This window comes from Zonotrichia albicollis, chromosome 10 (genome assembly GCF_047830755.1).
Source record: "Zonotrichia albicollis isolate bZonAlb1 chromosome 10, bZonAlb1.hap1, whole genome shotgun sequence".
Lineage (NCBI taxonomy): Eukaryota > Metazoa > Chordata > Aves > Passeriformes > Passerellidae > Zonotrichia > Zonotrichia albicollis.
The window spans coordinates 36,559,520-36,586,628 of NC_133828.1; the positions used below are offsets into that span (position 1 = coordinate 36,559,520).

At 39.6% G+C, this 27,109-nt stretch overlaps 1 protein-coding gene across 4 annotated transcripts in view; it reads right to left on the minus strand.

Annotated features, from left to right (window-relative positions):
* The window catches only part of MYLK (myosin light chain kinase), a 197,022-nt gene that overhangs the window by 161,965 nt on the left and 7,948 nt on the right, over positions 1 to 27,109 (minus strand). The window contains exon 2 of one of the 4 annotated variants that reach the window (XM_014265772.3): positions 22,547 to 22,619. The exons of 1 other annotated variant lie outside the window; for it this stretch is intronic. Coding sequence is in view for 1 of the 3 variants with exons in the window: in XM_074548805.1 (XP_074404906.1) it covers positions 11,808 to 11,835 (28 nt within the window). In the remaining 2 variants the exon portion in view is untranslated. Of the gene's footprint in view, positions 1 to 11,807; positions 12,038 to 22,546; positions 22,681 to 27,109 lie in introns of those variants that run through there. 2 more of the 4 variants (XM_074548806.1, XM_074548805.1) reach the window with 2 other exon arrangements.

Sequence of the window (27,109 nt, forward strand, 5' to 3'; positions counted from 1 at the left end):
AGGGGTATTTGGAGGGGGATCAGGCTGGGAAGGAAAGTCCAATCACATAAAACACAGTGAATTTCCCTTTAATCAGGATTTCAATTAATCAAAGATGTTAATTAATCTGGCAAAAATTTGTGCCACTGCTAGTACAGAAAGAAACTTGAACCCCTCCCGGTCCCCATGAGATTCTGAATAACTACAAATACTTTTACTCTGAGAGGTATCTAGCAAAAAAACTCAATCTAGTCTGAAAATAGGCAGTACTACTCCTTGCTTCTGGATATTTCCAAGAGACATACGAAAAGTCCACAAGAAGATTGAGGAAAAGAAACTGAGAGCATCCATAGAAGAGAATTTGCCACCTCTCTTAAGATGATCTCTTCCCTAGACTACCCAAGAACTCCAATGCATCCTTCTTCCACATGTATTACCCACTGCAATCTATAAGCCTGAATGCTTCTCCGCTGTGCCAGTAACCACACTGTTCAATTTCTATGGGCCTCAGTGAAACCAAGGCTTTTCCCAACCAAAACAAGTAAGACAATGTTTACAGCTTTCACCCAGGGTGATTTGTTGACTTTGGCACAAACAGACTCATTAATCTTTTGAGATTACTTGAAAACAAGAGTGTGTTCACATGAAAAGCACTAGCACAGGACAATTTTTCACTCAGTGGTGGAAATACTGGGCTGTTACTCTTGGTAATTTTACTTACTAAAACCTGATTGTTTTTCAGCTTTTTATCTCAAACTCAGATTTTCACATTAATAATTAGATGTTATTTAGGCTTAACCTGGAACAGTGTCAACTATCTTTAAAAGATTTCAAATTAATACTAAATAAGTCATTCTCCTTGTGCAGCACCATTCATGCTTTCATTATCAGTAGCTGACAACGCAGCCAGACAGAGGATAAAGAGTTTATTTCTCTTTTGTGTCTCAGTTTGAGTATGAGCTGAGAAGTGAGGCATTTTAAAAGACTGCCAGTTTTCCCCTAGCCCTGACAGAAGGAGACAGCCATCCTTCCTGTGGCTTGACACACCTACAGTAATACTACCCAGCTGCTCTTTGTGGCTCTCTTCAAATTACTATGATTGTTTCTAAAGGTCACCATTACAGTGGACAAAATAACCCAAAATCACTCTTTGAAACTTGAGTTTTCCTTAAGTTTCTTTGTTTTGCACAGCAAACTAACACTTCCCCAAGCTTTCATTGCTGCTTCTACGCCAATCTCACACTTGGGCATGCCCTGGGCAGACACACACACTTGTCCTCACTTAAAACATTTTTGACCAAAGTACATTCTCAAAAATTGCAGAAGTGAGATTAAAGCTTGAGAGATTTGTCCTTGTCCTGTGTTCTGGCTGGCTGGCTACTCCAATTTTTCCATGACATACACAGTCCTACATTCCAGTCATCCTAAAACGTCTCTAAAGACATATTATTTTTTAAGGTTGTTGAACATTTTGGCATCTCAGCTCTACTGAAAATTAAAATCTCTTTTGGATTCCATCCTCTGGGTCTAATTCCACCATCAGTAACTGTCTGTCCAGGTAGGTACAATTATAATCACAGTCATGTTCTTAACTTTTTTAAACATTAAAAGGACTGACCTTTGGTCTCTGTCTTCACAGCATTATTCCAGACAATGCATCATTCTTTTCTCTCTTTCCTGAACAATTTCCAATTGCAGCCTCTGTGAATTGTATCTACCAGAAGTGGATATGCTAAGTGTACCGCTATCTCCATTGTGTCACAAAACTCACCTCTCTTCTCCTTCACCTTTCCTCCAATTCTCCACATGTCCATTAGGGCTTAATCAGATCTCTTACCTACAGCATCACAAAACCAAACCATATTTTCTTATTTTTCAAACCATTTTGCCAAAATATTTCCCCAAAACATTGCCAAAGCTGCTTTCTCAGATGTAACATCCCATTTTATGTCACCCACATTCCACTCCCCTATACATGATCTTACAAGTGACTGTTACCAAACGTGGGTCTGTCTTGCAATAAGATCCAGAACTGCACATATGCACTCCTTACATTACTGGTTAAAAATCAAATATAAAAACAAAGAAAGAAGAAAAAAAAATCCCCAATTCTCTGCCCCACTAAGGCTCATATTCTGTCAACAAGTTCTTGGAATTCAGCACTCACCTAGAATCAGAACATGGTGTGCTGCAGTCAGGGTTCTGAAAGGAGGGAATTTCCCATAAGGTTTCAGGAGACACAAAGGTCAGGAGGCAGTAATGGGTCTGTATGTGTTGTATCAAAACACTGATTTGAAACAGTGTGGATAAAAGTATTGAATTTGATCCATTTCCAGTGACTCTTAGAAACAAACACTGGGTTTTTTACTGATGTATTAATAGATGAACATCACCTCTGATGCAACTGATGCCAGTGATGGATTTATTTGGAGCCTTTAGCTTGCTAATCCCATTAGTGAAGGCACAGTTGATAGAAAAACCATCCCTAGAGATGTCGCTATTTTCTCTTCCAGAAATACTAAGAAAAGGCAAGTAAATGAGTTAGGGATTTTCCACACATCATTCATACAAATCTTCCATTGATTCATCTGCTGACAGTCAGACAGGTAGCAAATATCACAAAATGGCAAAGACTACTGCATTGGGAAAAAGAAGAAGGGATTTTGCTAAAGCTGTTTTCTACTGCAAAACTCCTAAACGGAAACTTATTTGGCATCTCTGTTGGAGCTGAATTGGCAGAGTAAGATGGAAAGCAGTCCTGTATCTCATTACTGCCTCTGCTATCACTAGCTGGAAACCTTGGAAAAACAGGACCCTTTGTGTTTAGATACAACTGTGCTGCTGCTGTACAGACTGTCTGGCTTTCTCCTTCCTCCTGAGTATGGATGACACCTGCAAAAAAGGCTCTTTGTCTTTTCAAAGCTTTACCTACTACTCCTTATTTTGTACCTGACATCTATGGGTGATATCACATGTATTTCCTAAGGAACAATTACAATGCCAGCAAGGTGGATAAAAAGCCACCACACATATATAAGTAAGTGTTCTCAAACTAATTTCAGTTTAACTTGCTGTAGTAAGTATTTTCCTTAATTACTTAAATGCAGACAGATAACAGCGTTCTAAGACAACTAAAAATTGGTGCATAGGAAGAGCAATATTAAGAGCTACTCAATCTTCAGTGAAGCCCAAACAAGACCTGGATTTAAGGTGACCAGTAAGTGGCAGGAAGAAGCAATGTATGTAGGAAAAGCTCTGCTTTCATGTCAGGCTTCCCCAGAAATAAGGGATGGTGGAAAAGGAGACCAAAACTTGTGACCCACACTTGACTGGGTGAATTATTTCCAAATAGCTGCACGGATAAAAGAGACATACCAGCTACTTTACCAGCATAGGAAAGGTGTTCTTACACCTCACATAAGCCTCATCAGGGCAGTACAGTATTCTACAGACATATCCAGGCCAGTTCAAAGCTAAAATAGCAACAAGAACACGATAATCCACTGGACTAATTACCACTCTTGAGACCTAAGCTAATTTTTCCAGGTGTTTCTTTGCATAAGATCTATCAGCACAGAAAGCAAAACTGTGGGCTCCCAATATTGTACTTGCTTTTCTAGTTTAGGGAACACATTTTCCATGCAAGAGCAGCAGAAATCTAAATTTCATCATTACACTGTTTAAAGTCTGATGCTGAATAAACAACTTGGTTTAGCAGACAGAACAATCAGCTAATAGGAAATGGAATAGCTGACACTATTTCTAGATAAATCTATTTTAAATCTTTAATTTTTCACTTTTTTTTCTTTTTATTTGTAGTTTATTCAGTGCAAAGGATCTGTGTGCTTTTACAGAGCTGAGCACAATGGCATCATAAGCAGTCTTTTTTCAGTGCAACAAAAATGCTACATTTTTTGTGTCTAGGCTCTCACAGTAGGTTAGGGCTGTGTCTCATACTTAAAGATGTCTGGAAAATGGAATATTATATCCAGATTAACTCAGAAGAAAACAAAAGCTTAAGTCATTCATATAACACAAAGAATCATAGTTCCTTTGCACACCCAGTCTTTAAGTACTTATTTTAAGCTAACACTGGAAATTAGACCCTCACCATCCTCTTCTCTCACTAATAAACTGAGTGTTTTCTCTTAAAGTTACAGACACTCAAAGGGCACATTTGTTACAATTGTGCTGTATGTGCTCAGACAAAACTATCTCCAGTCAGATTGGCCTCTTTAGACACAGTGAGATCAAACAGCTCACAAAATCCTTTGATGGAAATTTAATTCTTTAAAAATATGCACAAGGTAATTGAAAACACATTTTATGATATTTCAGATTATAAACAGTAGATCTCTGGCTGGGTTGAACAAATAGCATTAAGCCTTTTTCTTCCTTCTGAAAAACCACAGTCCTTGGCAGCATAAGGCACTGATGTGTTTTCTGTACCAGCACAGGGAAGCCAGTGATTATAATGAAGAGCTTGTGTTAGAATGCAAATTGTACTCCAACAGAAGAAACTATCTGCAAACATCAGTTACTGTTCATCATTCAAAGCCATTTTGTGATATTAGCATGTTTTTCTAAGATCTAAGCACGAGGCCTGGGTTTATTACATACCCCATCCCTCCTTGCTCCCTTGCACAAGTCTTCAGGAAAAAGCAAAAATAAATATCCTTTGCTCACAATCTCCAGTCTTTCATCAATTCTACACATCCCAGAACAGTGTAAAAATTCCAAGTCCACTTTTACTCACTTGGTATTTAAACCCCCTTGACTTCACTAGTACTGTGAAATTATGATGAAACAGATTTTTTTCCAAGCTTTATAAAAAAAAAGTTACAAAGGGAGACACTGCTTTATCCATAAGTACCACTTCCTCACACATGGAGGCCTGTTTGGCTCCATCACTAGTATTTTGTGCATTTGCTGTATGAACAAGGAAGCCCTGAGCAGCAAATGCCACAGGGCTGTTCAAAACTTCAGCACCTCATGCTGTCAGACCACTCTAACTTTGATTCTATTTTCTTCTGTCTTCATGGCAGCAAGTCAGAGCTGTTACATGTCTGTGTTAGGTGCCACAGAAACCACGTGTAAGAACATGACAACCAAGGTCTCTTTTTCTTCCTCTGAAGACAGGATGTTAATGGGGTGGAGTGAGTAAGAACCTCTTTGGTAAAACTGTTTTAGAAAACAGTACTTTTTTCAGAGCTAAAGTATTTCATTCAGGATAGTGTGAAGGAGGCAATTTTTAATCAAAGAAAAAAAGTGAAAAACCAGCCTTAACTTACCCCAAAGGCATGGGGACCCAGGAGTGCACAGGTGTTCAGTGTCTGTGGAAGACTCCTCCAGACTCTACTGGAATCACACACAGGCCACCTGTGTACCTCAGCCTTCATATGACTTCATGCATGGGAAGCCTCTCAGTGCATTTAAAAGGTCTTTCAGTAGTAAGAGTCTGTGCCTCCCCTTCCTCCTCTCCTCAAGGGAAAAGAGGTGGGGAGAATCCAGAACTGTCTGGGGTTCCTTCTGTGGAACAGAAGGAGAATCCTCGTGCTTAACACACCTCAGGCTCAATTTCAAAAGTCCATGTTGCTCTTCATTACCTGTTACATTTCTGACAGACTGCATAACCCAGTCCCTATACTTTCTCCTCAAACTACAAATTATACTCAGTCCTAAAAAGGAAACAACTATGATTTCTATTTCCACAGACTTTGTTTCATCTCAACTTCTTCCAAGTCAGTGGACCTTGAGAAATACAGAAGATTTTCTCCTGAGCTGGAACAACACAGATCAAGGCAGGTTCAAAAAACAGACCAAGACTGATGTAGCCTTTCACTAGGGTAAAATATACCTTGCTTCAACTTTCTCACTGTTTAAGTCACAAATTAGAAAGCAAAGACAAACATTTGGTGAAACAATGGTACTCACCCTCTCTGTCTCTGCTTCCCCTTCTGTCTCTTTATATTGACTGAAGCCTCTTCATTGTGTAGGGTTAAAGAGGAGTCCTTAAGGAAAACACCTCCCCCACCTCAGAAGTAGTTGATGTTTAAATATAGCTTCCTGGTTTGTTAGATTCACAAGAACACACACAATGTCAGAAAAATCTATGAATTTGAAATGTTAGGGTATCATCCACGCTTTAAACCCTTGCTGTTGTTTCCCCTGGGTCACTGAAAGAATGTGCTGCCCTTTATACAAAAGAAATAAGAAGTTAATGTGTGAAGTCTACAGGGCTCCCCTCTTCCATAAATCCCTTTTAAGGGATTCTTCATCGTAACTGAAGTTTTGAAAGGTGCAACAATCCAAAGCTGACAGTGCAATCTAATAATAAATCAATTTTTAAAGTAAGAAGACGCTCAAACTGTGCAGGAGGAACTGCAGTGCCATGTGAAGGGAGGCATCTGTGCCTAGGTAAAGCCCAGCACACAGTGGTGAGGCAAAGCTGAATGGGCTGCTTATTGTACTGCACCACACTCCCTGGGTGAAGTGAAAGTAGAGGAAAATGAAGTCTTTCCCTCTCACAACTAAAGCTAGAACAATGAAAATCAGAGGGCAGCATTGACTTGTTAAACAGTTTCTGCTGGCTCTATTTTAAAACTCTAAAGGCTTTGAAGTGGAGTTGTAAACTCAATTGATTTCAAACAAAAGGCTAATGTAATCCACTTTCAGCACCAGTACCATGCTGGCAGTGAATACACCCCTCTCAGTAATAGAAATTACTTATTAGTGTTTAAAGCAATTCATTTCAATGTTTTTAAGCCACTTAAGAAGTTGGATTGGAATGCTCTTGGCTGAATTCAGCCACAGAGAAACAAAGCCAATATCTGGACTTGTTTTATTGGGGGACAGTGAGGCCTCCAGGAACACTAGCATTAATATCTGACACATGCATGTGTCCCTTCTGTCCCAAACTGCTTTCCAGGTATTGTAGTTTTACACATGACTTGTTACACCCAGCCCTGGAGTGCAGCCATCTCCAAGATGGGATGCACAGATTTAGCTCTGCAAGACCAGCAGGATCTGATGGAGCAGTAGCAGACACTGCATCAGCTTATGGAGTTGGGCAGCTCTCAGATTCAGTCACTGGAATATGGAAAATTTGGAAATACTGGCCACCCTTTGAAAAATTTATAACACAAGCCATGAAAATGTGGCAACAAGATCAGAAGTCTGCAAGAACAGCCAAATGGAAAAAGATCTAGGCAGGAACTGATTAGAACATGGGACAGACTGAAGGGAGTTATCAATTGTAGAAAGTCTAAGAAAAACAAGAACAAGTGGAACATAGAACAGGTCAAAAATTTTAAATGTTTCCAATAAGTTTCACAGCTTTTGGCCCCTTTATTTGGAAAGAATATGTGATACACCAGGGGAAAAGAATGACTCAAGGCAGAGTGTGAAACTAGGCAGATTTTAAAGTGATCTTGAGATAGTTTTACATGTGCACAAAGAAAGCTGCACTGCCTGGTTTCACTGTGGGTTTGAGTTTGTAACGAAAAGGTAGAATTTGTGTTAAGAGACCCCTTGGGTTGGAAAAACTTCTAGAACAGTCCAGAAGGCCAGTGCCTGGCAGTGGGTACCCAGGATAATGAACCCAGGAGTGATTCAAACCTCCTGGGGTAACTGGAGTCCTGTTGAAGGCCCACTGACTGGAGTTCATGCTGTCCAGCAGATTTATTCTGGGCTAGATCTGCTCTTTGATTTTCCAGGACTCTTGGAAAAAATCTGCCATGCCATTAATGTCCAGACACATTTGGACCAGGAGAATCTGCTTTCAAGAAGCTTTTGTCAAAGGAGGGAGGACACAGCCTAAGAGGATTTTGCTATAACCAGTTATAAATATTTGAATTAACATTCCCACATTGTTGACAGTTTCCAATGTCTGTCTATCCTTGCTTCTGCAGATCGGACATGCATGTTAATCCAAGAGCTCTTCTTCATGGATAAAGTAACTATGCTGAATGCCTTGAAAAGCTTTACTACTTTCCTCTTCTACTTTCATATCACTTGACCTCATTCCAGACTTAAGAACTTTGCGACTATCAGTCTCTTCCTCAAATTAGGACACTGAAATCCTTTAACATAATGGCAATTCAAAAAATATCAATATCAATCTGTAATTAGAGGAATTAAGCCAGGTTTGATACAGAGAGAGAGAAAGAAGATTTTTAAATGCATGTTAGCCTCTCAGAATAGCTTATTTTAATAAACTTCATTTTATTAACTAATCAATAATTTTAAAATAATTTTATTATTTCATTAACTTCATTAATGGTTTGGTTTAATAAACTTAATGTAAATATCCTCCATGTTTTCTATCTCAGATGAGCACAAAGCCATTTCTAATGTGAACGTCAGTTACTCCTGAGTCAGGTTACACAGCAACAGCACTGTCCCTCTCAAATTAAACTTTTACTCCAAATGAGGTATAGAAATTATTCTTTACTTTTGTTAGTGACACAGGCACAAACCTAGCTCAAACTTCTCTTTACCAGGTATGCCCTCTCTCCAGCAGACCAATCCAGCAAGTAGACAAAACCCTTGTGCTTGCCAAGGACGCAAAGTAATTTAGTGAGCATGAGACCTCCCACAGGCAAAAATGAAATGTTATGACAAAGGTCTCTTTTTCCTATTTTTTTACTCACTTCATACTTCCCATCGTTTGCTGCTGCTCATCACTAGCTAATGTTTGACTGATCAGACTGGGGCTGCACAGATACTCAGGAGCCAATGTTTAGTTCACCCTGAGCTGTACTAGTGTCCCACACAGCACTACTCACCCTCATTACACACTCTTCTGTTTGTCCAGCTGCTGTGATGCACAATGAAACAGTTAATGCTCACCTTAAAGCTGTATCAGTGCCACTGGAATCAGCCATCCATTGAATGAATGAGAGGAATTCAGCACCTCAAGGCTTCTTGTTTCAGGCTGCCTGCCAACTCAGGTGGCTGCAGCAGTGGCTGCTCTCTTTCAAACATCTCTCCACAACTCCCAAAACTAGAAATTTACTCACAGAAAATAGAGTATAACTGTGGTATCTGTCCATTCCCGAAATTTTACCCAGTTCTTTTGGAGGGGAAGTCTGTCTCACTAGTTTAAAAGTCCTGTGTTTACCTACAGTTTTCCTCAGGACAGCATTTTAGAGCAAGACAGCCTTCTTAGGAGGGCACAAACATTTTCTCTGCTCCCTAATGGCTTGCTTAGGGTTGCATACATTTACACCATATGTGAGCTGTATTTTAATGTGCATGGCCAGCCAGGAAAGCTGTCACCTCTCCACCCCCAGAGGAGTGTGAAAGCTGGACTATGACACAAACCACAAAAACAGGCAGTGGGCCAGATCCCAGAAAGCAAAGCAATTCTCATTCCTAAGTACTTGCTGGTTTCCTATTGACTGCAGTGGGAAACTTCCAAGTTCCCACTCCCAGTCTCTGGGACAGTAGCAAAAAAAAAAAAAAAAAACCCAAACTTTCTGAGCACAGCACTGCAGAGGTTAACAAACCTGCATGGCCCTGCAGCCTCACCACACTGCCCCACACACCACTAATGGGACACTGCCATTGATCTGGAATTCCCTCCTGGCAGTTACAGATCTAAACAAGCAAACTCCAGAACAACCACATCTCAAAGGCATTTTGCCCATGTGAAATACAATTGTCTGTCACTAGTCAAGGGAACTTTACAGAACTAACAGCTTACAGTATCACTTCCTCCAAATTCACAAACATGAACCAGAGCACCACACTTCCATCCCTTCCGTGACAAAAGCAGGAAATTCCCCCCACCCATTATTCCAGGGGAGGAGGATTTAGAACCCAAAGTGGACAATCACAAATTTTAGCTGGAGAGAAGCATGGGTCCCAATGAGGGAAGCAACAGGTAAAGTACCTGGATAACAACAGTAAATAACTTCAATAAACAGAAATGGAAAAGGCTTCCAAGATGATTAAAGCAACAGTAAGTGAAACAGAAGTGAATGTATAGATGCTACAGAAGAGATAAAACAGAATTGGGATCAGCATCTCACAAAGAAATCATTCTGATTAAATTGATAAGCCACACCAAATGGATAACTGAAAAATTCCTGGATGAAGTTCTGGCAGACAGGGCTACTGAGAGCGTTAATATATGAAGAAAGGAGGAGAGAATAAATGATAGGATGTAGTTTGATCGTTAAGTGCAATGTTACCAAACTATCATTGTCTGTAAATGAAGTCAGACAGCCAGAGATGCTGGACAGCAAGCCACAAAAATGCCCCAATGTCTCATTCTTATGCATATCATATCTCTAGTGACCATCAGTAGCACTTGCCTTGGGAAAGAACACAAAGCCAGACAAAGCTTACAGCAATTCTTTCCCAAATACACCCTCCTGGCTTTTGGCAGTCAGCAGTTTATGGACTTAAGAAGTCAGACCATCACGTTTCATAGTCCCTGAGTTTAACCTCTATTAATTTAACCTCTTCCTGAACCCAGCTTTTGACCTTCTTGACATTTTATTGTAGTGAGTTCCACAATCGATTTCACATGCCTTGTATTTAAAGAAAAAAAAATTAAAAATATTTATATAAGGCGATTTGTTTGAAGCTTGTTGCCTGAGTTTTACTGAGTTCTCCCTTTATTCAAATGAAGCTATGTATGATTATCCCTTGTTTACTCTCTCCACATAATTTCTAGTTTTATGACACCCTTGGCCTCCAACCAAGATTTTTTTCTCAAACTGGAGAGTCCTGGTTTACCCTCTGGTCCTATGGCTGTCATTCCATACCTAGGGAGTTTCTGCACATCTCTGAATCCTCAGTTCTATCAAGCCTTTCTGAGTTATAGTCAGAGCTGCAGATACAAGTTATGAAAATACCAGAGTAATTGTTTCTGATTTATTCTGAACTTTGTTATTTGGCCATCCCTGGAACTGACACTTTGATAGGGCTCTCCACAGCAATGCCAAACCCCCTTGCTCTATATAAGAATTTAAATTACATGTTTCATTAACATATTGCATGCAGGTTCTCAAATCCCTAGTTGTATTTATTACTACAATATTTTCTGATAATCTGCCTAGAATTAACCCAGACACAAATCTCAGCACCACATCTCAGCAATGCTGGACATGTAGGCGAACTTTCATTCCCATTCCATAAAGTTTTTCAAGTAGAAAGTTGGTTTGGGAATAAAACATACCACAAACTAGTTTCATACACTCAGAGGTATTTGACATGGAGAGGAACAAAAAGCTTTTCTTGGGGCTTCTCAAGAAAAGCTGTGCATTCGATTCTCACTCTTAGCACTCTTGTTTCCCCCCTTTTCCAAGAGCGTGATATATGGATATAAACCAGTAGCCTCAATGCTTCACACACACACCTCCCAAGTCAACAGAAAAGATGAAAACCAGCTGCATTCTAATTTGCCTCTGTTCTAAGTGATTCCCACATTTATCAATATTTCATCTAGCATTTTTTGGCACCAACATTTTCCATATTACTTAAAGGGGAGACTACAGACAGGAGGGGAGAACATAAATAAAAATCCTACACAAAGGAAAAGAAACCCTACTGCTGCCAGGTTTTACAGTGGGACACTTGTTTTGCAAGATCATTCACTGCCTTTTATGATTTTCTCTCTTGCAATAGGAGTCCCAATAATTTTTTCATTTTGAATAATCAGAACAAGCAAAATTAATATAGATTCCTTTGGAAGTAGAAGAAAGCTTCTAATTTCCCATTTCTTCAGTGTTAACTCAGAGAAATTGACTGGTTTTAATCTACTCATAAAAACAAAATATACTTCAAAGGGTGCTTGGAAAAGATCGTTTTTTGCTCACCCACTGAGAGCTTCCGGGTTCTGCACATGCAGCAGCAGGTTCCAAAAGAGCAGCTGGCTCAGGAAACTCCTAAGGTACCAAATCCACAGGTGGAATGCTGCTTGCCTGGATGGCAAGTGAGAGAAAAATACTTCTAGAGGCTCTTGGAGGGCAGCACCATGGTTTTATCCCATGCAGCAAATGCACACAGGCCCTCGCTCCATCGCACAGGCACGGGCTCTGCCGGCTCCCTGGTAACCAGCTCTGTTTTGTTGACCAGAGTGTTGGAAATCATTAGGGAAAGAAAAGCATGACTTGGCAGTAATGCCCTGGACTCAGAATACAGGAGTTGTGCCACTATCAGTTTCTGTGAAAAGGGGTAACTACAGAGACCTTTGTTAAGGTACTTCATCTTTCCAGGACAGAGTTCCTGATTTTTTACTTATAAAAGGATGGGACCTTTTTGTTTCTAAGTGAAAACTCCTTAGTTCTGGAGCTGTGTCTGTTGTTAGTGTTATAAAGCAACAAAACCACATTTCTGATCTTCAGTCCTGAAGGACCTTGGATCCACACTTTAAGTATCAGCAGTTACCAATGACAACATTCACCTCCTCCTTCCTGTTCCCCTACCTCCTGTTCTCATATTCTTACCTTTCCCTTTTTAATTACTCCAGCATTCACCCAAGCACAGAGGGATCTGGATCATGACTGAAAATAAAATCACATTACATTCAAAAGTAACAGAATCTGGAGTTAGAATATCTTCCTGTCTTCCAAGATGCAACTTTTCAAAGGTCCCTCTCTAAATGGTGTCTTAATAATATATTCTAGGTTGAATTCCTGAAATTCTTTATTGAGAATAAGAGAGGTAAGACAATATCATTTCCACGAACAGAAAGATTGTTTGTCACATCAGGAAAAAAACCCCATATATGAAAATATGATCAAAATGTACCATTACTTGCTGAGATCCGGAACAGTGAAGAACTGGAATGGTAGAGACTGCTCCAGAAACTTTCCAATAAATGGCTGTCCACATTTATAAACTGGTAACTGGAGTTTTGAGCAACCTGGTCCTGTAGAAGGTGTCCCTGGCCCTGGCAGGGGGTTTGGAATGAGATGATTTTTAAGGGCCCATCTAACCCAAACCAATCTATGACTCAATGAACTGGTGAACAAAGTTCACCAGAGATGCTGTAAAAGGTCGTTCCCTTACTCAGGGATGAGGACAAAAGAAGTAAACCAAAAAACAGGTAACATAATGGCTGAATCCCAGCAAATGTTAGCTGGAAAGGATCCCTACACATCCCTAACCCAAAATCTTGCTTGAAGAAGAACTTCCATTTTTGCCATTTACGGGCAACAAATTTCACAGCTGCACTACACTCATAAGCTTCAATTGGAACCACTCAAGCTCTTACCTGTGGACACTGCCCCTCATTTTTCAATGTGCCACTGCTGAGAAAAGCTTGGGTGTTCCATAGTTGTAGCTCCCCTTCAAGTACTGGCAGGCTGTGAACTGACTGACAGTTCAGTGGCAAAACTAAATATGAAATCTTTGTAAATGCATCACTAGAGTAGGATACACTTAGCAATGAAACCCGTTAGAAAAGGAAACAGTGAAACTGAAGAGTTAAATTTTCAGCTTCCTGCTAATTTACAGAATTTTAAATTAGATACAATAGCACAGAGTAAAATAATATCTTTCATTAAAAGCAGAGTTTAGTTAAAAGTGATATTTTCTTCCATGCTATTTGAAGAGAAATAACTTTTGCCCTGGTGGCTGTGAATTGCAGCTCTCAATTCCTCCCAGGAAATAAACAAAGAAATTTCAATGTAAAATTTTTTCTCCCCTTTAATATAGGAGTGGAAAAGGAGAAGAATTTAATGAGTATTATCTGCTCTGTTGGCACTCAGAGGGGCTATGATTGAGACTAAAAACACCCCATGGAATATGTAAAAATGGATTTCATTACAAAACATAATTAGTTCCTGCAAAAATATCCATTTTTAATGAATTCTTTTCCAAGTTTAATGTCATCATCACAGTCTAAGTTATATATTCAAATCTATGCCATTACAGGACGTTTGTACTAGCCTGTTTCCTTAACCAAAACAAACACACAGTCAACTAGAATAGTATGTGTAAAGTTAGTGTGTTCATGCCAAGACACTGCACTTTCACTGTTATTTGCTTTTCTTCCCTCTGCTTCTGAGTACCTTTGGGATGTGTCTTCATAAAGGAGCTATTGAATCAACATACAGAAAGTCAGTATTTTGCAATATGCATTCAAGTTACTTTAAAAGGTAAAATTTTGGGTCAACTAAAGGTAAAATTTTGGGTCAACTAACTGATTTTGGGGGAAAATTTAATACATTTACCTCACTAAAGCCAAAACTCCTCCCTAGGTAATTCTCCCTAACTCTTAAGGTCAAGAGTGCACAACATTCCCAATTCAATCTATTTGTGTTCTTGGATGAAAACAGGTTAATGACCAGATTCAGACTAGATGCAACTCCAATGACTGCATATGGTCTCAAACACTTTAAGAATTGTCATGGTAATGATAAGCATGAGCTGATCCATCCCAAGTATGAAGCTGCTCATGTGTGATTGAGATTTGTCTCAACCTGGCCATTCTCATAGAAATCAGCACTTCCATATTGCACCAGTCTTTTATGCAATGAAGTCAAGCTGCTGAAGACCCACAAAAAGTTTTTTCTACCCTTTTCCCACATACATTTCTTTTACTAGGTTGTTTATTCAGCCCATACTAAAAAAGTTCAAGTCCATGAACTGCTGTAGTTTTAGTCAAAGATGGTGGGGTTTTTCAAGAAAATGTATCATGGTTTAGACAGACATGACTGGTATGCTTTTAATCTTAAAATCTGTTCTATACAGCTATAGCTTAAGGTGTTTGTGCTCATTTGCAGAGCATGCTTAATGAAGAAAAATCCACAGAATAGCAATTTTGAGAAGAACAATGGAAGGAAGAACTCAAACACCACAATATTTGTTACATGAAACAAATTTTTCTAACCATAGCTTGACCTTCCATTTCAAAGGGAAAAGCATCAATTAGGAAAACAAGTTGATGCTGATGCTTGGTGAATTTCCCAGTGGTACAGGGTGATCAGGACAGTGGGCAACACAAAACATGAAATGCACCATGTTACCCTCACAAGGAGCTCACTTAGATTAGTGCACCAATTTATCAAATGAGAATAAACAAAGATGTACAGGAACATGCATACTTTAATCCCACACTGGTGTAAAGTGGTGTTTGCTCCAGTAGGCAAGTAGAGGTGGAGGTGTCTATTCCTTTTCTCTAAACACTTGAATGCAATTTTTAACAATTATGACAGTAAATTTACAAAAGTAAAAATATGTGGAGAGGACATGCGAAATGCAGCAATCAGGAGATGGAAGGAAGCAGTAGTCTGCCAAGTCAATAGTTTGTCTAAGCCTTGTTTTCCTCTCACCACATTTACCCCAAATCTAACTAATAGGGAAAAACCTCAGACAATCAACAGGAGTATCCCCAATGGCAGATGGATGTCTTCTGTGGAGTTCATCTGCAATGGTATTCCTGTCCCTCTAGGCCTGTGTTTGAACATTGTCACTATGGAAACAGATCTCTGATGCCCTGCACCTTATCAGGCCTTCTCTATTTAAATTCTTCTCTTGTGTTTTTAACAAAGCCATTCACTGAACCTCAACTAATCCAAGATTCTGTTAGGGGTGAGGTTTTTGCTTGGTGGGTTTTTTTTGCCTTCACTATCGTGTCTCTTCCAAAAGGTTCTCTCTCCCACTAATGCCATCTGACAGGCTTTATTTGACTCACACCTCTTCTGTTACTGGCTCAAAAATATTATGGCTGCATTTATTGCCAAACTGATTCTACTGTTTTTATTTCCCCCTCCTGCCCCCCAGGGTACATAGTTTTCAATGAAAATTCCCCTCATTCAACAGCAACTTTCTCATTTTGGTTTTAGCTGTTTAGAATCTGCCTGCATCTCCATCAGATGCGCCTGTGAGTTCTCTCTAGAGCATTCCTAGGTTAGAGGTATAAAGGGTTACACCTCAGTAATACCGACAGCTTATCAATTCCAGATGCATACGGAATCCAAAATCCTGTGTTTACAAATTCCAAATATTAGAATACTTTTGGGGAACAGAGAACAGGAGGGGAGCTGGGAAGTGTCAATGTTACATTATGCAAATGAAAGAAGGCAAATCTGGGTTTGACCTCACTGCATCCAAATCTGGTGCACAGGCAAGAACCAGAGCAATTCTTCTGCAAACCAGCAAATGTTAATCCTGCAAGTGCCCCTGCAGTAGTAAATGAAATTCAGGCTATAGCTCTCCACCTAAATAGACAGGAGACAAGTATTATTTACCTTTTGAGTTTTTAATATTGCCCATAAGCGTAATTTAAACTCAGGCTCCAAGAGACATTTTAAGGGGATTTTCTGATACTTTCTAGTGTGAGGAGAGATGGAGTTTTATCAGTTTGCACGAAACTTCAGTGCAGAGATGAATGGGAGTCATAAAACCATTTTATTTTATTCTTTTATTACCCTAGGTATTCTGGGTTGGCTGAGGAAGCAGAAGATACAGCAACACAGCAGCCTAAGACACGCTGTGGCTCTCACAGCTCCCAAGGGGACTGGTACAAACATAGAGGCAATTGCCTCTAACTGTGGGAAATGAGCTTCAAAGCCTCCTTATGGCTTCCACTGGGACAAAGCACCTGTGTGTGTGATAAGGCTTTACTAGAAGGTGAAACTGGAAGAAAGGACACACCTCAAACAGTCCCCATTATAAATTTAACTGAATTATTTCTAGGCTTTAATTGAGCAAGCTCTCTGGTGGAAGCACAGAACAATTCACAGGCCATATCCACTGGACCCCAGTTAATATTTCAAATGGAAATAACTTTTAGGAAAACTCATAGAAAACTGTAGTTGCTTTCATATGTTGATTTCTGCAGATGAGTATTTATATTCTTTATTTCCTTCATAATATAGCACCTAACAGCTTTTGAGAGGTGTAAAAAATGACAAATCACAGTAATGAACTTTAAGTAATATTTTGTACAGCTAATTTTGTGGTACTGAGAAAAAGGTGTGAGGTACAGCCAAGGAGAGGACTAAACACACTGCTGATTTTCAGGAACTTAAAAGTTGAGATATAAAGTGAGGAACTAGGAGGAATTGTGCTAATTTAACTTTTTGGCACAGCTCTCTGTCCACTGGGTAAAATCAGGGCATTTCCAGGGACCATGGGCATAACATCATCAGTGCTCCCACCTTCTCCTGCACAGACAGCAGAGAAGCACAGTGAGAAGTCAGAGGTGCTTCTGGAGAGCAGTTCCACACCAAAAGCTGCATCTTTCCAACCTAACTGGGTAAACTTCCATGTGTATATAATCCCCAGGTTCATTCTGTTTCTCATGGTAAGCATCCCTCTTTTGAGTTTGAGCCCCACTCTTGCTAGCCACTGTTAACTGAGATCAAACCACCAAAACCAAACAGAAAAATGCTAAAATAATTCTGAGTACTGAGAGGATACAATAACCAGAGGCATAACAGTCATAGGTGCACAATGAACAGTGAACATTCTCAGGTGAGAAACCAGAAGAACACTTCCAATACGGCAGAGAGCAGAATCCCTCTAAATAAGGAACCCAAACTTCACCTAACTGTCAGACTGTGAAAAAGGTTGTAAGGCACAGCCACTGTAAATAAGGCTGGACAGGCCCACCTGGGGGTTGTGGGGGCCTGAATATATGTTGTATTGTAAGACCTTGTGGTTCTGAGTTGCTCCAAACGAGCCACAGCTGCTGCCCAACTAAGGACCCTGCAGCTGCAGCTCGTTTGGAGCAACTCAGAACCACAAGGTCTTACAATACAACATATATTCAGGCCCCCACATTTCCCCCCTTTTCTTTTAACAATAATACAATTACAACACACATACAGTCCCAGCTCTCAGGCTGCCACAGCTCTCGGCTGTCCTATCTTCTATAGTCCCAGCTCTCTGGCTGATATTCCAAAGTCCCAGCTCTCAGGCTGCCACAGCTCTCGGCTGTCCGGGGGATTCCATACCTTCTTGTGATGTTTGGCTGTGCGTTCTTCATCACACGGGGCACCAGTTGTTGCAATCTTCGCTGCAGTGTTGTTATGGCCTCTCTGCTGGGGCTCTTCTCCATTCTCTGCAGCACAGTCCTATCTCTCTTCTCAGGGGCTCCTCTTGGGCTCTCAACCCACCCCTATTTATCTCAGTTACCTTCACGAGCTACAGCTGCTGCCCAACTAAGGACCCTGCAGCTGCAGCTCGTTTGGAGTAACTCAGAACCACACTGGTGTTACAATACAACATATATTCAGGCCCCCACAGGGGGTCATTCACTGCAAGGATAGTGCAGGAGTTGGATACTTCTGTGTACCACATCACATTATCCTCTCATTATTTCGTGCAGCTCTCTCTGAAACTACTGAAAGTTGTGCTTACATTTCTGAGGGCAGATCTGGGCAATTTGCCTTTAGCCTCACACCACTGAATACACTTCCTTTTCTCCCTCCCTGCCCACAACTCTAAGAATTACACTGGGAACATAAATCTCAATTTCAGATTTCCTTGGTTTAGATGGACCAAGCCAAGCCATTTCCTGCCCCTCTCAAACATCTATAGCAATGAGCCCAATTTATTTTCCTATGGAAGAAGCTACCAATGACACTGATATCTATTTTTCTGTCCACATTAATTCCATTTTTTAATCCAAACTAGAGCAAGACTTGTGTTGCTTCTGTCTTTTTCAGGCTACTGTGGGTCTTTGAAAGACAATTTAAGTGGTGAAATGAACACTGGTTTTCCTCAAAAGCTTTCCCAAAGAAAGCTGTACTGATCCTTTCACTAGAAACTGATCACCAGGCAGTTGCCATTAATTATGGCATGGAAGCATTTGGCCAGATATACACAAGACACAAATCATACATTAGGGATTGAGCTGGTTTAGATCTATGGCAGAAGGAGTTGGCTTTCTCATGTTGTGTCTTGTATGCATCATTTAAAACTCCTATGGTGTTTTTGCTGATCTGGCTGTAAAAAGAAGCAATGTAGAACTCAGGAGTGAAGCTGATGAAGGACAGGTCACAAACTGAATTTAAATGAAGTAGAAAAATATAATTAGCCAAAAGCATGAGCCTCTCCTTGCTACTCTGCACTCTACCCGCCTAGAGGTAGGGTGCAGAAGCCCATCTCTAAAAAGAAACCACTGCTTCACAGTCTAGGAGAAAAACATATTTGCTGATTAAGAGAAAGAACGGAGTTTGCAGCATTGTTGATGTCAGCAGTAGTAGAATCAGCTGCAAGTCCTTCTAGAATGAGGAGGCATACTGCAATAGGAACCACATTGTCTCTAAAAAAATCTCAGAGAACATTATGAGCAAGTTGTCTCCAACATCTCAGATTTATAGCACGGCCTGGCTCAGAATCACTGCAATTTCAGAGCTTCCTCACAGCAAAAACTGTTATTAAGGCCTGAAACTGGCCAAGACTTTTACAGCAGTTTATTATCTTCCTCTCTTCCAGCCCAGGAAGTTCAACAGCACAACATTCTCCCTAAGCTGAATGTCAAAGTCTGTGCATTTACAGTTTAGAGCTACAGCATCCACCTCCATAAAGCACTTTCTGTGCAAACCACTGGGGGCAAGCGTGGTCTCAAAGCCATCCAAACACATCTCATCCCACCTTAATCTCTTCTGACATTAAAAGAGATCAACAGGTAAGAAAGAAGAAAATTATGTCCTGGCACGTTCACAGGCAGTATCAGGCATTTATGTGTGTGAAACAGGAATGTAATGAAGGTGGAAGGAAAAAGTTCAGGGAAATTTCTATGTAAGCTGTGATGCACAAAACAAATGGACAATACTGCTGGCACAGGCAACAGCTTTTCCAGACAGTTGAACTGGTTTTAAAATGAGTTAGAAGCGGTGAAACAGCACAGCTTGCAAATCCCACCAAAAAAATAAGAAAATTTTCAGTTTATTGAATCTGTCTCTTTTCCCTTCAGGGAACTGAAACATTTTTCTAGGACTGAGAGGACTCAAATCCAAAGGCAGATTTACTGTGACACTCCAAGTCTCCCAGCTGATTCTTCTGCCCAACAACTCTGCACTTTATATACTGATGTATGGAAGAAATCCACATGTAAGAAAAAGGAATTAAAGGTTAATCTTTGCTTTAACAATAAAAATAAGAAGCTACTTCACATTTCAGTCTCATGGGTTAAATGGAACCAGCTGTACATGTGGCCATCATGCACACACAACACTGTCACTAAAAAAAAGCAATTTCTTTGTGGGTCAGAAAAGTGGGTAGGACACTACACTGCTGTCACAAAAGGGCAGTTCATTCAGTCTGACCCACTGGATATTGTCAGTAATTCAATTTAACTCTTTCTCATCTATATTGAGCCTGATCAGTGCTGCCTGGTTGAAGCAAAAATACAGGAAGAAAATTCTAAGCAGTGTTGTTTCAGGAATTTTTAACAGCTGCTGCCTGCTTTATTGCTTGAACTCAATTCTCTGAATTAAATCCTGTGAAATCCAGTAATTTGCCCCAAGAAACACGGCTGGGATTATCCCAGAGATTTCACATGCACAGGATACATGCAGCTTCAAAAGACAGCTCCCTGCTGACTGAAGGAGGAGCAGGTATTACAGGGCTCTTAAGTCTCTGCAAGCAATATAGATATCATATCCTTTTCCTGTATTACTCTATAGCCTCCAATAAATCTACAGAATTCAGCTTACCACAAGGCTACTGGTTTTCAGACCAACTGACCCAATGACTGGTATTTATTTGCTGAGACAAGCTCCATTAAAATAAAAAGTAAAATATCCACACTCTTCCTCCTCATCACCACAAAGATGACATCTTGTTGCCAATCTGCCTGCCAGGAAACCATCTGGAAATAATATCAATACCACAATCTATAGGCATCCCTCCAATGCATTAATCAGGTCATTAGAGTTCAATAGTGACAGCATCTTTAGGAACTGGAAAGGATAAAGCTGTGCTAATAAGGCACAGTGAAGATGGATCCCCAGGGCCTAGTTAGATCTTCCCCTCCTTTTTTCTTTAAAAAGCACACAGCCTTAGCATTTTGTTCCCCAGTGTTTGGTTTAAATTTACCACTCTGGAGAACTTCGAAGCTCGAGCAAGGCCTCTCAGTTTGACGCACAAGCACATAATGGAAAATGTCTTCCACCTCACTCCTGTCCTTAAAAGGACATTGAAAAAGTCTGGAGAGAATTAAATGGGGCATGACAATGATTTGGAGACTGGGGAAAATAGATTAAAAAATATAAATATATACATATATGCATATTATAGCCAAAACCCATACAAAGTTCAGTTTAAGAGGGTTATAAGCTTTCTTATCACTCAGAGCAGTACCTTCAGAGGAAAACCAGCAGTACCAGATGCTAAAGTTATCTCAGACACATACCAAAACCCAGGGGCTGGAAACTGAAGCTGCAGAAGTCTAAAGCTGAAAATGGTTTTTTTCTACAGTATGAGGAAAGGAAACAACTCAGGAGGAAAAAATAGTAATACAAAAAAAAAAAAAAAGGTGTTACATGAGATTCTGGTCTCCTATCTTTCTCAAATGAGAAAAAAATTCCACATGACTTTCTGAGATATCTGTTTTAACAACACCATTGAATATGGTACAAGGGGAATGAAATGACACACACTTTTGAAAAGCAGCAGAGTAAAAGCAGAAGTACAGTAAATCCTGAGATTAAACAAACATATCACAAGTACTCAGGTTTATCAGTTCAGTACAGCTCCCCATTAGAAAAATTATATACATATCTATCAATCTGTAGATATATCACTGCACTAGAATGAAGCAGCTGTTCATCATCTTGGACAAAACTCTTCAGAGGCAGTGACAAAGCCTTGCTCAGTGTTTGCACAGCAAGCTGGAATAACACAACTCCCAGTTAATTGCTGTACTATGTAACTCCAGCATACAAAAGGGAGCAGTCAATCCTTGTTCTGAGTTAAAGTTAACCAGAGCTGTTCAAAATATTAATATCTAATTCTGATTCTGTACCTCAACTCAGTCATCTAGAAGGGGCAAGGTACAGGATTTATTACAAGTCCATGTAATAAGTTTGAAGGGTTATTTTTTTTCAGGCTACCAACTCCCAAAAGTAGCTTGTAGTAGCTTCATGTCTACTTTATAAGCACCTAAAAGGCTTCTTGATCAACAGACTAGAACATGTATGGATAATAAGTTGTCATAGTAAATGTAAAAACAGTTTCAGAAGTTGAATCTCTCATTTTGGAAGAAATTATTATTTTGGCTTGCCACTTAATTAGGCACATATTTTTGAGCTAATTAATCCAGTTGAACTAATAGAACTAATATTAAATTTCAAGTAGAGGGGAAAAATAATTGCACATTAGAGACTCACAGTGAATTAGGCTAAAAAATTCACCCCCAAAAAATTCTCCAGTGAGCTCCAGAAATTCTGCATGTCAAGCATGCAGTTTAAAGCTAAGACTTTAAATATTTGATAATACCTAAACACTCTCATGGGTACATTTGCATTTGTAAGTGACTATTTTGGTTTTGGGGTTTTTTCTGGTACATTAAGCTAAATCGAGGCTAAGCCTGCATTAAAGACAATTAAGACAACTTTGCATTCAGACATAAAAACAGAAGATTCATCTTTCTTACCTTTTTTCAGGCTTTAGAGAAGTCCTTTCAAACTCCTTTCTCTCTGATACTCCTTTGTAAAGCGTTTTCAAACCTAGTGATGAAAGTATTATGGACTATGACCATAGCATTCATGAAACATTCGAGTAGAGATCCTGCAAAGAATCCAAATTAAGGAATGTATTGTACAGTTCAAAAATTAATTGAAAGCAATGAATTATTATGCTGTTGAGATTACTGATACTTAAATATTAGACAAGTGAAGTCTGGCTGCAGTAGTAATATAAAGCTACCAATCCAACTGCAAAGTAGATGTTCTCTAGATAACAATGAAAATCCTCCTGAAGCCTGACAGTGAGAACAATGCCACAGCTAAAGCCCTCCACAGAAGTCAAGGACCACAAAAGATCCTGACAGCCACAGAAATTTCACTTGATAAGAAATCACTCAAGAGAATGGGTTAGCCTGATACAGGACTGTAAGCAGTTGTCTATATCATGAAGATCAGCTCCTCTCCATGACAAGCAACTGCTTCATATAACATCATTTCCCTTGCACGTGTCACAGTGAAGTGATGAGGCACAGGTTTTCACCACAGATGTTATTTCGGTCAGCTTTGATGAAGAAATTGCTCTGGACAATTTCACTTTCATTTTTTAGCAGTAACTATAGAAATATAGAACTCTGTTTCATCATTTAGCTCATCATAGGATGGGGAACTCCTGCAATTCATCAGTAAAGTCATCACCCAGAGACAGCATATACACTTCCAACAGCTTTCTGGTCCTGGAAGAAATGTAGCAGGCTGGAATCCAAGAGTTTCAACAACAAAGCACAGACACATAGCTAGATCTGAAGCAAGATTGGTCCAGAACTCACAGGTTAAGTAAAGGCTCAAACAGATGAACTCTGCAAATTTAGGTGTATCCACTTACAGAATGTGAGACATTCTGCAATTAGCAGGGGACAGGGTGTGCCACAGTGGTAAAATAAATAAAATTAAAAAACCACAAAGGCTTTAATCCTGTGGTCAGGGCAAAAAGAAGACAGTACCTATATTTATTCACCCACCTAGGCATTGTTGATTAATATTAGTTTCAACTAGCCAAGCACTATTATTCAGCAATAATTTGTTTGCATATTCTGTTTCAATGCTGGATTGCATCTGTACAAGAAGTCCTTCAAAGTGCATCTGTAGAGAGTAAACACCTGTACTCCTCCTTCAAATACATACACATGTTTTATGGAATAAGGACAATCCTCCAGTAATTGCACAGGAACAAATATAAACACACTTGAGCTCTTGTAAACATGTCCACAGAGACTTCTCATATAACCACTGAGTGTTCTCCTTCAGGTTTTCTTTCATGTCTGCAAAACTGGAAAAGCAGGGCTCTCTTCCTGTTGGATGTTTCAAGTGCATAGGTTTTGAATTTTATAGATAATTTAGTTCGGGGTTTCAGAAATGCGAAGTTTTCATTACCACTGCACGTCCTGTATGCATGCAAAAGACAATAACATGTCCAGCTCCATTAGCACCAGACAGTTTCATACAAAGCTTGTGCCCTTCAGTTTTGTTAGATGGCTTCCACAGAGTAGTACAGTATTAATAGGTGCTATACACTAAGAACACTAAGAATAAGGATGTTTAGAAATACTCAGTATTGGCCCCTGTGCAAAAGAAAGGGATGATATAATATCATTTTTCTAGATCCATATACAGCTCTCCAGTGGAAAACAAAACTTCTAAGTTTCATCCAAACCAGAGAAAGCTATAAAGGCTACTTGTTAAGTAATACAAAAAACAGCTCTGATTTAAGGGTCATCAAACAAAACCTATGTACAGTTATTTAATTTTAAGAAATAGAATCATGTAAGGATGTGGAAAAAAAAAAAAAAAGAGGACACTCAAAAGGAGCAGTTCAAAAAGCAGGAAGACTCAGGGAGAGTTAGGAGAGTATTGCAGGGCATAGGTCAGCTCACAGAAAATGGATTGCTTAAGTAAAGACAGGGGAGCCCATAAAACATGGCAAGTAAAATGTAAGCAGGAAATTAAAAGGGCTAAAAGACAATCCAAAAACTGCCTGCAAACAAAGATGACTGTGCTAGTAAACAGCTCTTGAAATACATCAAGGACAGGAAACTAGCTAGGAAAAGCAGTCCAGCTGCTGGATGACAAAGGTGTATAAAGCACAGATAGGGATGATACAGTTGTAGCAGAAGAGCTCAGGGAATTCTTTACATCAGCCTTTACTGATGAAATCTTTGGGGAGATTTACACATCCAGTGCACTCTCTGTTGCAAATCTGGTAGAGGAACCAGAGCAATCTGAAGTAAAATCAGGAAATACCAGACTGAACAAGGAAGCTAGATGTTAATAAAGCACTGAGACAAAACAATTTTCACACAAGTTCTGAAGAAACTCAAATATGAATTTACAGACCACTAGCCAAGGTATGCAAGCCAGAGAGGATCTGTGCCTGAGAATCACAAATCTTGCCTGCATAACTTCCAGCTGCAGAAAGGGCTGTGTAGGGAACCTGGAAACCACAATCTGACAAGTCTGAATTCATTGAAGTAGGAGAGTGAACATTAGAAAGAGTAATGCTTCACAGGCTTTTTAAATGGAGAAGAATCAGCAATGTAATTCCTGGGATCAGTGCTGGAACTGGTGTTATTCAGCATGTTCATCAATAACAAAATTAAATGATTGAGGAAAATGTTGGCAGATGGGCTTTAGTGTAGTAATTCCTCAAGGCAGTATCAATTCTAAACATTCCTACTTGGAAGCCAGAGCCATCCTTGACAGTTCTCTGAAGCCCTTGCTTCAGTGTTCAACAGGAGTCAAAAAAAGCCAGCAACATCACTGGAATCCTCTGAAAAAGAGTAAGGCAGGACATTTCTCCTCACAGCCTGTGCGCTCCCACAACTTTAGTACCGTGATCTGTTCTCCTCAGACTAAGGAGGACATTCCCAAGCTGTCAAAAAGGGCAACCAGATGGAAATGGAGACACTAAAAAGGCTGGGAGTCCCCAGCTCAGAAAGAAGGCATATGTAGTGGATATGACCAGGTATAACAAAAAACCCATGAGCTACTAAATGCACAACAGTTGTTTGCCCAACCCTACAAAACCAGAACAAGGCAGTACTCACTGCAACCAACTCATTTAAATAGAAAGGACATTTTATCCAGCTGGTTACAAGCTTCTGGAACTTGTTGTCACGCAAGACTCTGAAGGCAAAGGATGTTCATGGGTTCAAAAAGGGATTAAACAAACTCCAGTCAACAGGTCCATAAATAGACACCTAAACGACTAAACAGGTACATATCCTCTAATATCCTTAACAGAAGAGCTGTGGAAACTGGAGATGTGTGGAGAGAAATGGATCCCAAGAAACAGCTGTTGCAGGTTCTCCTGTTAACTTGTCAGACACAGCACTGGGCTAACTGGAGCACTGAGGCAGTTCTAAAGTTACTCATTTTTTAGGTCAATTTAGTGTTCCCACACATCACACTGCTTCCTGAGGATAAGCAAGGATCCCAACAAAAGAGCAAGGTGATAGAAAGCCAACATATTCATTCCCCCTCATGACAGGGGCGAGAATGGGACAGAGACAGATACAACCAGCAAAGAAAAGGAAATGAAACAATTTAGACCAGTTACAAGTGCCAGAACTTCTCTTATAACACCCTTTGCCTAAAAACACCTTTAACATCTGTACACACAGTACAGTAAGTAATTATTTTACCTACCTAATTTAATTTTTAATTCATCAAAGTTTTATTTTAGAAGCATTATTTAAATTAATACCATCTTTGAAGACAGTAAGTTATTTATAGGCCTAAAAATGCAATCAGCAAGGCTGAATTTCCTGTCTTGTAAATGAAATATTAGCTTGGAAAAGAGGAAAAAAAAACTCATAAGAAATGCAATTACAGCAAGTTTGTTTTCAAGACAATAAATCCTTTGTTTTGATGTGCAATTTATTTCATTATCTTGTTACTCGTACAGTTTTTAAAAATATTTTTGTTTGGCCCTATAGGAAAAAACATTATGCTACACAGATAAACTAACAAAGTTTGACAAAGTTCTCTTGTTCCTGTCTGTGACACAATCTGTCTCAAAACATTACAATAGTAAGAAAACCAGCTAGAAAGGAACTAGCACTGGAAAGCTCACCACAGAAATCATGACAGGCATGAACAGACATGAAACATCATGCATTTTTCTTCTCTGCAATTTGGTGAGTAGGCTTGTTACTACAGTCCCCTACTCCAATATCAATAGCCACACATTACTAATACAATGGACCTGTATTATAGGTGTATGTGCATATAATAAACCCACAGGATCCTGCAGTACTTATGAACTGATGAGCAAGTTCAAAGGTCACCTCAGTTGTCCAGCAAAGTACAATATAATACAAAATCAATGGAATAACAATTACTAAAACTTATTTACACATATATGTTTGCTTTCACCCTCTGAGACAAAGCAAAATGAGATACAGCATTTTCAGTCAGAGGATCCTACATTAATTTTAAGGTCAAGAGCTCACATGGAGAATGTAACAAGGCCCACA